Source organism: Mastacembelus armatus, chromosome 3 (genome assembly GCF_900324485.2).
Source record: "Mastacembelus armatus chromosome 3, fMasArm1.2, whole genome shotgun sequence".
Classification (NCBI taxonomy): domain Eukaryota; kingdom Metazoa; phylum Chordata; class Actinopteri; order Synbranchiformes; family Mastacembelidae; genus Mastacembelus; species Mastacembelus armatus.
The window spans coordinates 1,837,992-1,853,439 of record NC_046635.1 but is presented as its reverse complement, the minus strand read 5'-3'; the positions used below and the strand labels follow the sequence as shown (position 1 = coordinate 1,853,439).

General features: G+C 41.2%; 1 protein-coding gene across 1 annotated transcript in view; it reads left to right on the top strand.

Annotated features, from left to right (window-relative positions):
• The first annotated feature begins 7,170 nt into the window (after positions 1–7,170).
• Positions 7,171–15,448, top strand: part of mapk8ip1b (mitogen-activated protein kinase 8 interacting protein 1b) — a 30,372-nt gene continuing 22,094 nt past the window's right edge. The window contains 3 exon segments of the mRNA XM_033325089.1: positions 7,171–7,213; positions 7,216–7,417; positions 13,272–13,383. Of these exon segments, the coding sequence (XP_033180980.1) occupies positions 7,171–7,213; positions 7,216–7,417; positions 13,272–13,383 (357 nt within the window).

Here is a 15,448-nt window from a genome sequence, read left to right as displayed (position 1 = left end):
AGACACACACACACGCGCACACACACTATTGAAAGAGGCAGAAGTGTGTACCAACCACCTTGGCACTGTATAACCCAGTGCTTCAGTGGGAATTTCGCCATTGCCAAACATGTCACCTAAGACTTACAGCACAAGCACCCTAAAGAGGACCTGACTAAAAGTAGATTAAAAATAGCCATGCTAATGTGCTGTTAAAAAGGCGGCTCATACCACAAGGTGCAAGATCTGCAAGGACATGTAATTCCTCACTTTGTCACCATCTGGTGGAACAATCGAGAATGGCACAGTGGCAGAGTAGAGCTAGTTAATGGGTGGACTGCAGGAGTACAGTATTTAAGTTCCTATGAAAATGGTTTTAAATCATTTGAAATAATATATATGCAAAGACTTTTAATTACCAGTTTACTCCTGATTTGTCGAAGTGACCGTAGCACATTCCTCTCCGGAGCCAGAAGGGAAGCACTACCAGTTCTTGCTTTTGCTACAAACAGCACTTTGTTTATCTATAAAGTAAAATGGCTTCTATCATGTTTTTGTTTGTTTTTCCAATTGCTGACAACTTGACTTTCTAAAGCCTACAAACTCCTAACTGTTCCTTATGCAACAGAACAGGGGTGTCCGACTCTGGTCCTCAAGGGCCACTGTCCTGCTGGTTTTCCAACTGTTTCTGTCCTGCCTGCTGCTAATTACCTGGATCAGATGTGTTCAGCCAATCAGAAGCTCAGAAAATGAACTAGGAAGTTGGAAAACAAGCAGGGACATGGACTCCCCTCGGCCCAAGACTTTGTTTCTTGGCTCGTCCATGGCAGGAAAGTGCTGCAGAGATGAAAATGTACCTTTCCTCTTTTAGTCAGACCAATTTACTATAAGCACCACTGTGTCACCAATAACTTCAGCAAAATATCCTCCATATCCATTGCTTCTTCTCCTCGTATCTCAAAGGAGATGAACTAAAACACAAGAGAGAGAAATGAGTAGATGGTTATGGGATCAACAAATAGAAGGACAGAAGGAACCAAGCAAAAAAACAACAACTGTACCGTCTCTCAACTGGCACAAGATGAAAAAGGAAGGACACTGATGTTCTTGACATGACATAGTTTCTTTGCAGTGGTGTTGCAGGATGGCAAGAATAACTCCACATCACAGAAAAATAAAAATTTAAGAAGAAAAGTCAATGAAATATATGAACACGTGAATAATATGAGCTTTGATGCCAGAGAAATCAAGGTTGATCATTTACATATTGCTGAATGAAAATATTTTGCCTTGATGTTTCTTTTTGAATCATTGGAACATTTCTTTGACAGGAGTGTTTAGTAGTGAAGCTGTAAGAAGCGATTAAAGAAATGGACACACATGGCGATGAATCCATCTTGTTTCTCCTTTATGCCTCATAATAATTTCTAATATTTTTTTCCAAACACAATATGCTGCATTTCTGTGTTCAATATCGCCCTCTGCTGATTTTTCTCTGACATGACTCCTTAAGAGTCACCCTACTCCTTAAACACTTTGACTTTCTCCAGCTTGAGAGTTCTGTTTGTTTTACAGTGTAAGAGCAAATCTAATTTTCACTCTTAAGGGATTTTCTCTGTGAAAAGAAACAAATTTAAATCGACTATACTGGGTTACGTATTTCACCTTAACACAATCTGAAAGTGAAATCCACCCTTAGGATTCACCTGTTTTTTTTCTCATCCAGCTCAGCCCTCTCCTCTCTGTGACAACTGCTGTTGCTTTCAAGGTCTTCTCGTAAACTCCAACATCTGGAGGTAATAATCATGCAAGCCAAGTGTCGATAAGTAATTACTACACAGACACTACCACATCAGTTGTAGTGGTGCAGGATAATGTATTTTCCAAACTCTTGCTGCTTCATAAAGCATGTAGCTTATTTTCCAAAACCATTTTTAATGTGGGTTTTCAACAGTTGTATTACATTTAGACTCTAAAAGACAGTTTTGAGTGGCAAGAATATATAGGTACAAATTTGTACAGATTGTCTTTTTGTAGTTGTATTACTGCAATGCTCTTCTTAAGGTTTATTCCATTATTTTCTATTTTATTTTTGAGGACTTTCTCCTATCCTAACCTAAGAACAGAGAGAGAACAGAGAGTATCATATGCTTGAGGAATTTTGCCCTACTGATTTATTATATTGGGCTATAACTTATAGGCTAAATAAAGTTTGACTTGGTTTAATTGATTTGATATAACTTTTATAGTCTTGGTTCATCATTCCTGTTATAATAATAATTGTTGAAATGTGGTAATGTCGCTACCAATAAGCCCCTATAAGGATTGTAACAAACCACTGATTTAAATGTCCACATTCAGGCCATAATTTGGGCTCAACTAACTCCCCAAATATCTAAAGAAATACAGCATTTTGAAGATGAACATTCAATTTTGGTGCAGATTCTACATGTCTAATTATACTATTTAATTAGGCTAAGAAAGTTCAGGTAACTGCAGTTTTATCGACAGGCCAGTCCAGTGTCTGGGTCCTTTTTTTTGCCAGATCAGGAAGTACTACAATGAGTAAGAACCTTGACCTGCTTTGGCGTAGCTAAGCAGCTGAACCTTGATCGAACCCACACGTCTTGTTCTGGTGGATATTTTCTAAAGACGACCCAGAAAAGTGCCTGAAATGCTGCTCAGCACATCTTCATGCTTTCTGAGAGAATGGTGCAGCTATTTTTACATATTTGGTAAGAATATTAATTAATAATATGATTGTAAACATCATAGTTTTAGTGAAGATCTGGGAAAATATCTTTAAAAATATATGATGGTAAAAAACGTGTGGAAAGAGGATTTAAACACTTAAAAGCCTCATAGGTTGAAAAGAGTTGAGGCTTCAACATAAGACATTTCCAACCTTCATATAAGTTATAGCATCATGCCCAGCCCAGAACAAAACAGTTATGACCTACAGGTTAAACTGTATTGGTTTTACTCACGATATGAATAGAAATGTAACCATGTCTCCTCTGATCATCTGTGTAAAAATTAAATGAATTCAGATCAGTATTTTCTGTGATTTGGTAAATGATTTTAATCGAAAATAGCCGTCTCTCCTGTTTTAATCCACCCATTCGGGTCTTCACACTTTCTAACTATTCCAGTGCCCTGACATTTAAGCATTTCACCTAATTCTGCTTGATTCTTAACAGTGACCTTAACAACTGGGTGTTTTATTTCAGGCTAATAAAAAAGGACCAAAGCTTCTTAGTTATCTTTGCAGCCTACAGTCTGTTAGTGAGCCTGCGTTGATTTAAGGATTCAGGATAAATTTGGGATTAACACCTTCAAATCAAATCCCACTAAAGTAGATTAGCAATATTATTCAGTCATTATTGCGCGGTTCGATTAAGGTGTCATTTTTCCCACAGTCCGTGAAGACAGCACCCTATCGCAGCATCGCCGGACCAGGTGTCTCTGCCAGGCGGCTGCACAGTCTGAGCCAATGGAGGAATGGTAACGGCATGGCGGACAGAGAGAAGCGGAAAGCCAGCCCGCCGTCTGGCCGCAACATCCAGGTGAACTCCCCGGCCAGCTTCAGGTAAGAAGCCCGGCGGAAGGTGCTCGGACAGGGGGGCCGAGAATGAGCGATGAGACGGCGACGACGCTGCAGAGATAAAGGTGCTGATCCTGGATGATCGGAGCCGCTGCAGCTGCGTTTGGCTCCGCTCGGCTTTGCGGAATGAAGTGTGTTGTTGAAGTGGCATGTTTGGTGTTTGGGCGTGTCTGCTCCCGCAGGAGCTGGACGAGCTGTGGGCTCTCTGCAAAACTCAGGGCCCTTTTAAACTGATCTGTTCAGGTTTTACATCTGTCTTCTCCCAGAAGAAAAGAGAAAAAACAAAACAGTGACAGCGAACAGTCTGTTCTGTGATTTTATCAGGACTAATCTAATATAGTGTATTTGGATTCATTGATTGTTTACAGCAGCTTTGCCCGAGAACACAAACTGCACATTAGAGGGGAATGATTCCAATGTATAATTTGTGAGCTCAGGAATAATTGAGGGCAGTTCCAGTTATTAGTCAGGTAGTTGGAAATAATTTATCCAGTAAAAATCACATATTTGCTAATTATAGTTCAGTTTCTTTTATAAGTGTCATGTTAGTCAAACTAAAATCTGTTTTACCTGCAGTGTTGTTTGGACTAAAGAATCGTTTTGGGATGAAAACATAATTGATAACTTAGTTGATTAAATGGTGTCATGGAGTTGATTGTGTAGTTGCTGTGGAGGGGAAGGTGAGAGAGTTGAGGGGTTTACAGGTGTTGTCATGTTTCAACACATCCAGAGACCCCCACAGTGCTGCCTGAGGAGAAGCTGTGATTCTTCAGTGTCATTGCTCTGTGGAGGCCTGGGATCAATATTTCCCACTGAGACAGCAACACACACACACACACACACACACACACACACACACACACACACACGCACACACACACACACACATTCTCTCATGCTCAGTCTGGCCCTGTGTCATTAGCTGAGCTGCAAACAGGCAGAATCCACAGCCTTCTTCCTTTACATTTTCACCAGTGTTGCAGTTTTTGATTTCAGCGTATAACAAAATAAATATTGCGTCCGACCGATAAACAAGAGAGACAATACTGCAACAGTTTCCTCAGCATGAAGAAAAACACATCTATAATCCAAATGAAACTAAAAAGTCTTGTGTCTTTTCTAAAATTCTAGTCTAAAGACACTAATCAGTAGAACTTAGCTAAAATACATTTTAGTAACACATCTGCAGCCAGAAAACTAAAACGATAACGACATATGGGGCTGGACAGGGTGGACTGATATCTCAGGTTTGTAGTCGACCAGAGAAAGGAAGCCAGATAATCCACAACCTTAAGGGTTGGCCAAGTCCCAGAGCAGCCATATGTTGGCGTGTTGTCGTCCATGATCCTCCCTGCCTCCACACACTGTGGTCAAATCTACCTTCTCCCATCTGTGGACATATTCGGTGACTGAGATACAGGAGGAAGCAAATACGCTTCATTTTTAAATGAATGGGCACTTTAAATGCCTTTCATGCTCATTCTTCTTTCCTGATCTGGTCACTTTACCCTCATAAGCACTGAAACCGTGTCCTGTCACACTGTTATTACAGAACAAGGTGAATTGAGGGAAATTTTCGATCAGGAGTGTTTTTCTGTGGAAGTGTTGTGGTAAAGCAGATTGAAAGCTAAGCTGGTGAAGGCAGATTTGAGTTGGTGACTTTTGACATGAAGTACTGTACCTTTAAATTCTTTTCTCCTGCACTGCATTGATTGCCTTTGGCACGAGAGGGCGTAGCAGGAGACACGTTCACATTAGCACGGCGTTTGTGTGTCGGCCGTCACCTGGCACAGCAAACATGAATGAGTTGCAGTTTGCCTGGTTTTGGTTTTGAAATATTTCTAATCAGTGCACATCAAGACATCATTATTCATCTGATATGTTTGTGCACCATCAGCTGTTGGCAGCTACAGTAGCTGTTTGTCCGGACTGAAGCGGAACATTTTATCAGCCGGTGGATTAGTCAGTTAGTCCTTTGACATGACTAAGAGGATTTGACATGTTTGTCAAATATCCAACTGGACATCACAGGGTTTTGGTTGGTGTTTGGACAAAAACCATTTAAAGACTTTCCCATTTCAGGCTGTGTGTAATTACAACAGGCATTTCCCCCACTATTTTCTGCCCTTTTGTCAACGTAACAATTCATTAGTTTATTGAGAAAACACTCTGTAGGTGAAAATAGTTGTTAGTTTGAGCCACAGGGTGCACCACGATGGAAACAAGTCTTGGACCTTGTTGTGTCAGCCTTGTCAAGGACTGGCGATCTCCCTGGGGTGTCCCCCACCTTGGCCTTAGATATGATGAATTAGATAGGCATATGTTTCAAACTGTATAGATCACACAGTAATCAAAATCAAAGCATGTGTTCATGTGTTCATGTGTTCATGTGTTAAGGTTTCCAAACGGACATTATGGATTCACAGGGTGTGGGATATGAGAGGGAAGGTGAAGCAGATTTTGAAGTGTCAGTTGCATCTTTCACTGACTTTGATGTTTTCTGGGGGGGGGGGGATCCATTTTTAGGTTTTAGTTTCTGTTTTTTCTCCACAGAAAGAGAGAGAATCTAAATTTGCTTTCACCTACAGTAGACACTGACAGGGTGGATGGTAATTGCTCTGGTTGCAGTAGCCCCCATGCTGATTATTTATCGCTGTTGCTTAATTCTGCTGACACGGCATGTTCCACCTGATGGCATCTCCCCTCTGCTTATACAGTGCATCTTTCTATCTCCGCCTTCTAAAGAATCAAATGAAGCATGAGTACAGTACAATGATGAAGGAGCTTACATATGCTTTGGCCTGTGAGATGCTGAAAGGAAGGTTTTAAGGTCAGCGAGGTTGACAGGGTTAATGGACTGTAGAGTTCACTGCATGGGCATGCCAGCATTTCCACACACACTGGCTGTGAGAGGAAAGACAGCCACCTAACAAAACCAGCAAACCAGCTTTAATGATTTTAATGCACATGAGCGGTTTGGTAAACCAAACAGATTTATACAAGAAAACAAAGGTGGGTAACGTTCTGGTTTAGCTCTAACCCACATTATCATTAGCATAGTTGTGAGCTTCTGCTTTCCCTGCATAATATGGGATGGGTACAGCAGTTTGGATTTTCACTTTAACGCACAAATAACTGGTTAATAAGACTTACATCAGCTGTAGGGCTGTTTTTTTAGACAGGATTTCAGCAGTTACCTCGGGAGAGAGCAATAATATCTGCACTGATACAGATGAAGGCAAAGGTGATGGATTTAAGGAAGTAAGGGGACAATCAGGAGTCTCGCATGATCAATAGGTCTCATGAATAATTAAGCACAGCAGTGTTTTGCAGACAGAGAGAGAGAGAGTGACAGAGTGAGAGAGGGAGAGGAATGTCCTCTTGTGTTTCTCTTGTTTGAGCACGCCATGGTGTTCAGTTTTCTGCTAACACCAGCAGTTTCCTACAATGGCATAGTAAATCTGATGCACACAGGACAGAGTAAACATCAGTGAGAGGGAGAGAGAGAGGAGCAGATTATATAACACTACTCTTTTCTGACAGCTTTAAATAATTCCTCCGTCTATCTCTCTCCCTCCCTCCTCCGGATGAGCAGCAGCAGGGCTCTGAATCGGACACGTCTCCCATCGACCCGGATGAGCTGCACCCCTCCTCCCTCTCCTCCAGCTCTTTCCCTGTTTGCTCCTCCCTCTCTACCTACCTCCATCCTTCACTTCCTCACCCCCTTGCTACTTCTCCTCCTCTCCTCTCAGCTGTGGATGCTCTCCTCATTTACACTATGGACTCAGGAAGGGAAGGAGGAGAGGGATGGATGGAGGACCAGTGGGAGAAATGGTAGGGAATCTCTCTCATTCTTCTGTGCATTTTTATTTTCTTTCCCGGCGTGCAGCAGCATAGCTTATGTGTGACCTTGTGTGTGTAACTGCTAACATGCCTTTATCTTGCAGTATGTTGTATCTTTGCATCTTAAAGCTCCAGCTGCATGGTCTTGAAGGAGAACGGGCGCATATGGCTCTGTGTATGTTTGTGTTTATAGGAGAGAGGTAGCTCATGCAGCAGAGGGGTCTGCTTTATGTTTACCAAAAATAGGACCAACGCATATTTCACGCTGCTGTGTGTGAATTATGACAGCAGTGCCGGTGTAGGAGAAGCTCTGTGTGTGGATGAATTGTTGACATACAGTAGATGATGTATGGAGGAGGGTTGTTTCATCTGGATGTGGTGAATCTGACAGGACAGTCCTGATCCTTGTCCTGATCCTTGTCCTGGTCCTGTCCTTGCAGGAGGGCGAAGCTGATGAATAACTGACCTCTCTGTGTGAGTGTAAACGGGAATTATTAGAGTCAGATGCTAGGAGACAGAGGTGATGGTGTACATGCATCTGCTGTGATGACTGGACGTGGGCTGTGTGTTAGCTGATTGAATCACACCAGGTCAACACAGATGCTAGTCCTGAGAGTCTGTACCATGGCAGGAGATGCAAGTGTGAAACAGTCACAGATGCGTGGCTAACATGATTGTCCTGCGTTTGCTGATGAATTAAAATATATTACCAGTAATTGGGTCAAAATCAGATTTTTGTGTATTTCATTAATCTTTCTTACCCGAGAGGATTTTGGTCCAGTGTTAGCACCGGATTGCAGTTTCTTCACATTTTTCTTTTTCCTTTCTGCTGCGACCATTCTTCTGAGCTAACTTGGAGGCATGACCTTTATCTACTTTAAACAACAAAAAAGGCTCAACAAAAGCTGTAGGTCTGTCAGGTCATAAAATCCTGGCGAATGTCAGAATTAAGTGATTTTTGCCCAGATTACAGTCTTTTCAGTGAAAATGTCAAAAGAGCAGAAAAAGATGATGACATTTGACCTTGAATACTACTTAGGAACAAACATTTCCATTAACATTTGTAAGCAGGCAGTAGATAAATACATTGCTGTTGGTATTGATAGTCGTAACTGGATAAGGATAAAGATAATGAGCTGCCTGAGCTCACTGGTCTGAACACGAGGTCATGCTGTCCTTCATTAACACAGAGAGGCAGGCCTGTCACCCCCTACTGTCACAATAACACGGGCGTTTATCCCAAATCTTTAGCCAAACAAACTGCAGCATCCATCCTGCAGTGTTGTTGTCCTCTCATGTCATTTTACATCAACTGTGCACAGTATGAAACCTGGACTTTATCCTCCTGCTGCTATTTTGTCAGTAATGTGGGTCCAGGACAATCAGATTTTGGGCACCAGACTGTAGCTGCAAAACAACCAAGTAGTGGTAACCAAAGCTAGGGTTTGTTTTGGTTTGTTTGTGTGTGTGTGTGTTTCAGTCAAGACACAAACACAATTAACACTTTCCCCTTTTGAAACATCATTCATGTCACTGTGTTATCCATTTGGTACCAGAACCAGAGTGTAGGTCAATGATGCACCTTAAAACACAACTTCTACCTGAATAGAACTTTACATCATCTTTAGATCACAGAGCCAAATTAAATTATATTTACTGGAGTAGTGGTTGAAAAACATGCTGACAATGGGATCAAAATCAATGAATGGCAGAAGAATCAATAAAAGTCCCTGTGCAGTGAAGACAAAATGGCTAAAGACATATAGAGCTGGTACTGTTGTGTACCATGAAATACCAATTACCAAAAGGTACCAGTGGACTCATTCATGCAGGCTGTATGAGAAGTCACTTTGAGTGTCTGCCTTTGGCAAAAGGCAAAACAACTGATGCATTATTATTTTATGATCATCTTTAGCCAACTCAGACCAACACCCTGGTTCATTTTGAAAAAGTCAACACTAACTCAATGAATGATGAAATCTGATTTTATTTTCATATATACAGTATGTAGTTAACCAAAGGTCGCACCTGAGTGTTGGTGCCTGGTAGCGTCAGCTCTTGGAAGCTAAGCAGGACAGTGCCTGGTTAGTACCTGGATGGGAGACCTGTACAATTCGGTGCTATTGTGTGTATCATGTAGAGAACTGTCTCGTCTTATCCGCTAGCCTCAGATATTCAGGTTGTGTCAGGAACGGCATCCGCCAAACCAAATTGATCCGCTGTGGGACCCCCGAATGGGAGAAACCAAAAGAAAAAAAAAATCTAGTTAACTAAAACCTTCACCAGTGTTTTACTGTTAGTTTTTAGACTTCAGTGTAACATGATGCATATTGGGCCTGTCTGGTGTCAAAGTCATCTGTCGTGTGTGTTTAAAGATCCACTCTAACGTTGTTCCTGTGACTTCCCCTACTGTGAAAATAAAAGTTTCAATCTAGGTAGCAACTGTGTTTTTAACAGAATTAATTGTGCAGGGTAAATTAAGAGTAGATGTAGTGTAAGGTGTGTTTTAAAGTGTAATTTAATGGAGACATTGTTAGTCTAACAGATTTTACAGGTCTCGCCTTCTTTTTGAACAAACCATAACATGCAAAAACATATCCTGCTATCAGCCTGTTTGTCAGAGGCAAAAATGATACATTTCATTATAAATATTCAGTATATTAGGTTGCTGATGTGAGCTGTTCTGCTCAGGCTCCTGGGTAGTCATTAAGCTCCTGTGTGGTAACAGCGTTACGGTGACGGTGTCGGTGTTAGCCTGTTGTTACTACGGCTTGACACAGTAGTCGTGTCACGGGAATCTCTTACCTGGACGGCCCAGTCAGCTGACAGTGGTATATTCAGGGTAACGCATTTTCTGGTTTGTTGATAGGCCCTTCTGATGTTCGTTCATAAAAAATTAGGAGCTGTGTTTTTTCTTGCACATGGATGTGTGTTTCCATACGTAAGGAAAAGCGTGAGAGATCTGGGAAATCCTGGTCCTAACGGTTGTGTCCTTCGTTGGGTGTAATTTCCTTCTCTCCATCAAGACCTTTACTGCCTATTGTCAGAATAAAACACCTCAAAAGTCTGTAATTTTACAAATGTGGTGATTGTTTTAGCCTCAGCTTATGTAAATGAAAGCTCCATTATGGGTCTTATTTCTCAGTTCCATAACAGTCTAAGAGAAAACTTTCACTTGCTGTGATAGCTAGGCCTAAATCCGTGACAACATAATTTGCTCTGTATTATACACACTGTTGGTTTTCTGTGGTGTCTGCATCTGTCCTTACCCACAATTCACTGCAGCAAAGTCACCATGTCCTAACCAGTTGTCCTTTCCGGCTCTTAATTTTCTCTCCACCATTTATTTTTGTCCCCCCCGACTCTCTCCGTCTTCTCTGTCCAACATCCAGTCACAGAGTACACAAGTCAGGGTCCAGATAACATGACACACTTACAGCTGACTCTTTTTCTTCACTTGCCTTTCCTGTCCTCTACCTTACTCCTTCCTGTATGTGATGTCAATAACATGCATACTGTTCCTTTCCCAGGAACTGATAAACTTTTGGTTTTTATTATTCAAGAGCAGAGCCGTGTCCCCAGGTTAAAGCCTGCATGTGTACTTCAGCTGAAGAAACATATTAAAATGTTTGTAAAGTGTTTGTAGGCATGTTGTTGCTCTGTGCTGGTGGTTTCATGGGCAAAGTCAAGGGCGGCTGGAGACAAATTGGCAGAACTGTTTTTTTTTAATGGAAAACACGCTATTATTCAGTGTGAAACATTTGAATGAGTTGATTGCTGCTGCAAAATTCTCACATCTCCAGGGAAATTAGATGATTCTACTCCCTTTAACGTTTTCACTTCTGCAGAATAAGTAGCTTGTGCTGCAGAATTCACTGAAATGTTGTCTCATCTAACGAATTGGAGATGAAAACCAAAAACCCAAATGATGAGATAAGAGATGTAACAATGAATGTTACCTAAATGTGCCATATTTTGAATTCAGTCTCTCAAGTTTTCCATGCTTTTGTACTTCCTACTCTCCCCCTTCATGGGCTCATTATACAGGGAAACAGATGCTTCTACCCAGGCAGGTTAACTCCTCTGCCCATCCTCTGACATGTGACGGCTAAAGATGGTTGCAGCTGTGTGTACAGTGCAGGAGGAGACAGCTGGTCTTGAGTCTTGTAACCAGAAATGACATTAGCGTCATGCAGCATTAGGAGGATCATGGCGCTCCAGGTTCACCAGGACTCTGACAACTCACTCTTGTGCTCGTAATGATCACTGTGATCTTCTCTTGGCTCCACCTAATAACATTTGCCTGCTCTGTGTGTTACACCCAGGAGGCTGCTGAGTAAAGAGATAAGACGAGCACATAATTACAGATGGGGAAAACTGAAGTATTGTTTAGTGGAAGCTAATTGAATCCTGCATTTTCCAGCCTGGTACTGGAGTGATGGCAAAGGTTGCTGCAAGAGCTTTCGCTTTTTTTCTTTTTTATGCAAGTTCAGTAAGTTAAGAAGCTGAGCGCCTCCATGTGTGTTTGATATGACAGAGCTCCCAAACGGTTCTTAATGCTGGGCACAGACAGAGGCAGATGCTCTGTATGGAGAGGACTGTTCTCTTCTGACAGAGATTTGAACATTAACTTGTAGTTGTTTCAATATATGTTTTTTTATTTACAGATTGTTCCAATAGGTTTGATCAAATTTACAAACAATATTGTCGTTACATTCCCAGTGGATTCTCCTGGTCGAATATTTCATGGCCTTTAAATAATAAATAACTACAAGTACATTATCTCACATTCGGAGAGAAGTGGGGTTCACCCTGGACCCAGTCTATTACAGGACTGACACACAGAAACAGGCAACCAGTCATACTCACATCCACACCAACTTAACCCAACTCCAACCTGCATGTCTCTCTCTGTGGAAGGAGTCTGGAGGGCCTGGAGAAAACCCACACAGACACAGAGGAACTTACAAAATCCAGAGGGAAAGGCTCCGGTAGCACAGGGTTCACTACACTACTGAAATGTAGTCTGAATGAAAGACGTGGCTGTAGACATGATGCCAATGAGGCTTTTTTTGTTGTTGTTGTTGAGTCATTTTTGTCATTCTGACATTCATAACATACAAATTTGCATATTGAACTCATGAAGTCTCAAGAGAGATGATTATTTTCAAATTTTCAATATGTCTCTGTCTCTGGAAAAGCAAACATTTAATTTCTGTCATCAAATAACTTGATTCAATTAAACAACTTGATTAATCCTAGAGGGGAAATTGTCTAGTCCAGTCTATTGTGGTTTTAGTTTCAATATGCTGACATTCTGCGTTGCCATATGTGATGAGGCATTTCCCTCCCACTCCATTACCGCTTTTTTGTCACTGTTGGTATGTAGCTTTATCTACGCTGCCAGTTCTTAACCAGCAGCCAAATGAACACTCTGCTTTCCACCACATTTCCCCGACCAGTTACAGTAGTAACAGTAGTAGTAGAAATAGTATCTGCTGTTGTCACTGAAAAGGGATAAAAAAGAAATTCCTGTGTTCACTACGATTTTACTGCCGGTGACTTTTCTTCTTGTCATCCTGTCCAACTTTAGGAGAATCTTATCTTGTTTTTACAAACAGCAAAAGCAGGTACCACAGGTTTGGTGACTGTGTTTCTGATGCTTATGTGTTTGATGTGTCATTTGGCTTGGATTTTGGCTTGGTGCTTTCACTGTCAAACAAATAACTCGGTCAAAAAGAGATTTTGAGATGTACTGTGACTGTGGATGAGTGTTGAGGGGATTAACATTGATTTTTCTCTTCCTTTTCTCCCCCTACTCCTCCTAATCCTCCCTTTCAACTAGGTTGACCCATGACATTAGCCTAGATGAGTTTGAAGATGACGACCTGTCAGAGATTACAGAGATCACAGATGAGTGCGGGATGAGCCTCAACTGCAATGGCCCAGATATAAAGGTAAGATGCCTCCAAATAGAGCTGGTTCTCCCCACATCTCATACATTTAGCTTTATATTCTCACAAGAAAGTCTTCAATGGTGTCATATAAAAAATGTGTTTCTGCAAAGGCTTTTAAACCCCCCGTCCATCAGCTGTAGCTTTAGTTGTTGACTTTCTTCTACAAGAACAGTTTTAAATCAGCGGCTGCTCTGATTTGGAGCTGGACTAAAGGAGAGTTCAGCAAAAGGTGATTTTCACACATACGATGTTGGCAGAGTCAGTTTTCACAGTGAGCGTTTTATCATCAGTGTCTCTGGTGTGATCTTGGCCATGCCTCATAGGAGTTCACACATCACAATACTAGAATCAGCAGTAATGCAGAGCTTGAGTGCAGTGTGCACTCGCATGCTGAAAAGCCGAGAGCTGGTAGTTTACCCTATCACGAAGGGATTGTGTCCTTAGGTCTATTAGAACTTGGAGATATTTATGTATGAAGGCTCATTCTCACATTTTATGGTCTTCGGTGTTGTTGTTCAGAGTTTATGCCTTGAAAGTTTTTACTCATGTTGCACATGTCCATCTCTAGCAAGTTTGTGCTTGGCGAGCACTCAGACATTGCTGTCTGTGGCATTTTGTCTTGAACAGCTGCTGCATTTGGCTTTTTGCCCGCAGAAGAAAGAGGCCAGAGGCAGAGAGAGAGAGTCCTGACAGACGGTGCATCCTGGTTACCTTAATATTTTCCTCTGTAAAGGAGACACTTTTTAGTGAGTTAGTAAGTTTTAGACACCAACACCCTGGTTCTCTTAGGTTTTTCTGCCTGAGGTCGTTATCAGAAAGTGGGCCAAGTGTGAAATACAGAGAGGAACATTGGAGTGGTGAAGAGGGCGAGAAGAAGCGGAGGTAAATGTATTATTCTGTCAGATCTTTCCGGTTCTTTTCCCAGTGAAACCATCATCATCACCTCCTCCTCCTCCATTCAGCTCCACAGAGGCAACAGGAGGGGCTTTTTTCACCGTCAATTATAGGAGCGGATGAGAAATCTTTTCCTTCTGTGACTTGTATTTGAATTTGTTAGTGAGGCTTTGACCTCATAGATGAGAAAACTTCTTGTGTTAGACTGCTGGGATTTTTTTTTTAGTTGGAAAGTCAATTCTCTCTCAATTCGCTTTTTCTTTTCCTGCTATCTAGGGAGCTAATTATAGCACAGATTATTGAATGTGAAAGCTCTCTGCTGGAGATCTGTGTTTGTGTGTGCACGAAGTATCTGACTTCTGTCTATGTAGAGAGGGCAGAAAGTTTTATTTAAAGATTGTTTTGAGATTAACTGAGAGTAAGCTCTGCTGTTTTCTCTCCATTGCTCAGTCTCATTTTATTTGTTTGTTGATTTTGCATCATCTCCTGTTTGTTCTGTTGCCCACTAGACACGGACATCACATTCTTAAAAGTGCACAACTACACAATGAGCTAAATAAGTAATTCTGTAGGCAGTAGTTGGCGTTTGTGGTATTTTACTCAAAGAGAGTGTGAAACTGTGAAAACGGTGTTGCAAAAAAACTCAGAAATCTCAGAAAGAGGTGACTATACCAAAAATAATACATTATAATACCATAAACATGAGGTGGACCAAAAATTCCTTCATAAATAAATGAGTACAGTAAGAAAACTACACAGTATTAAAAACTAGCTGCATTCTTTGTATTGAGTCTTTTTAATCAGTGAGTAATCGTGTTCAATAAGCCAAGTGGTAAACCATCTGTGGAGTGATGAATATTTAAATTTCAGATTATTTCACTTTGATTTAGATTCCCCTGAAGTCTTTTTTTAGACATGGTTCCCTTCAGCAGGTGTGAATTTAATATATATTTTTTTAATATATACTTTTTCTATTTTTTCTGAGTTTAAGTTTTCTTGAACGTCATTGTCGTGCAGTGAAAACCTTTAGTAATTGCACTCTGATGTTTTTGAAATGGAAAATAAAAGTGGGCTCGTGGCAGATGGGCTGACATCCTTTGTATTTCTCTGTCATAGTTTATCACAGACCTTAGAGACACAGCTTCATCTCTGCTTTCTGTTTAAGTGTTAG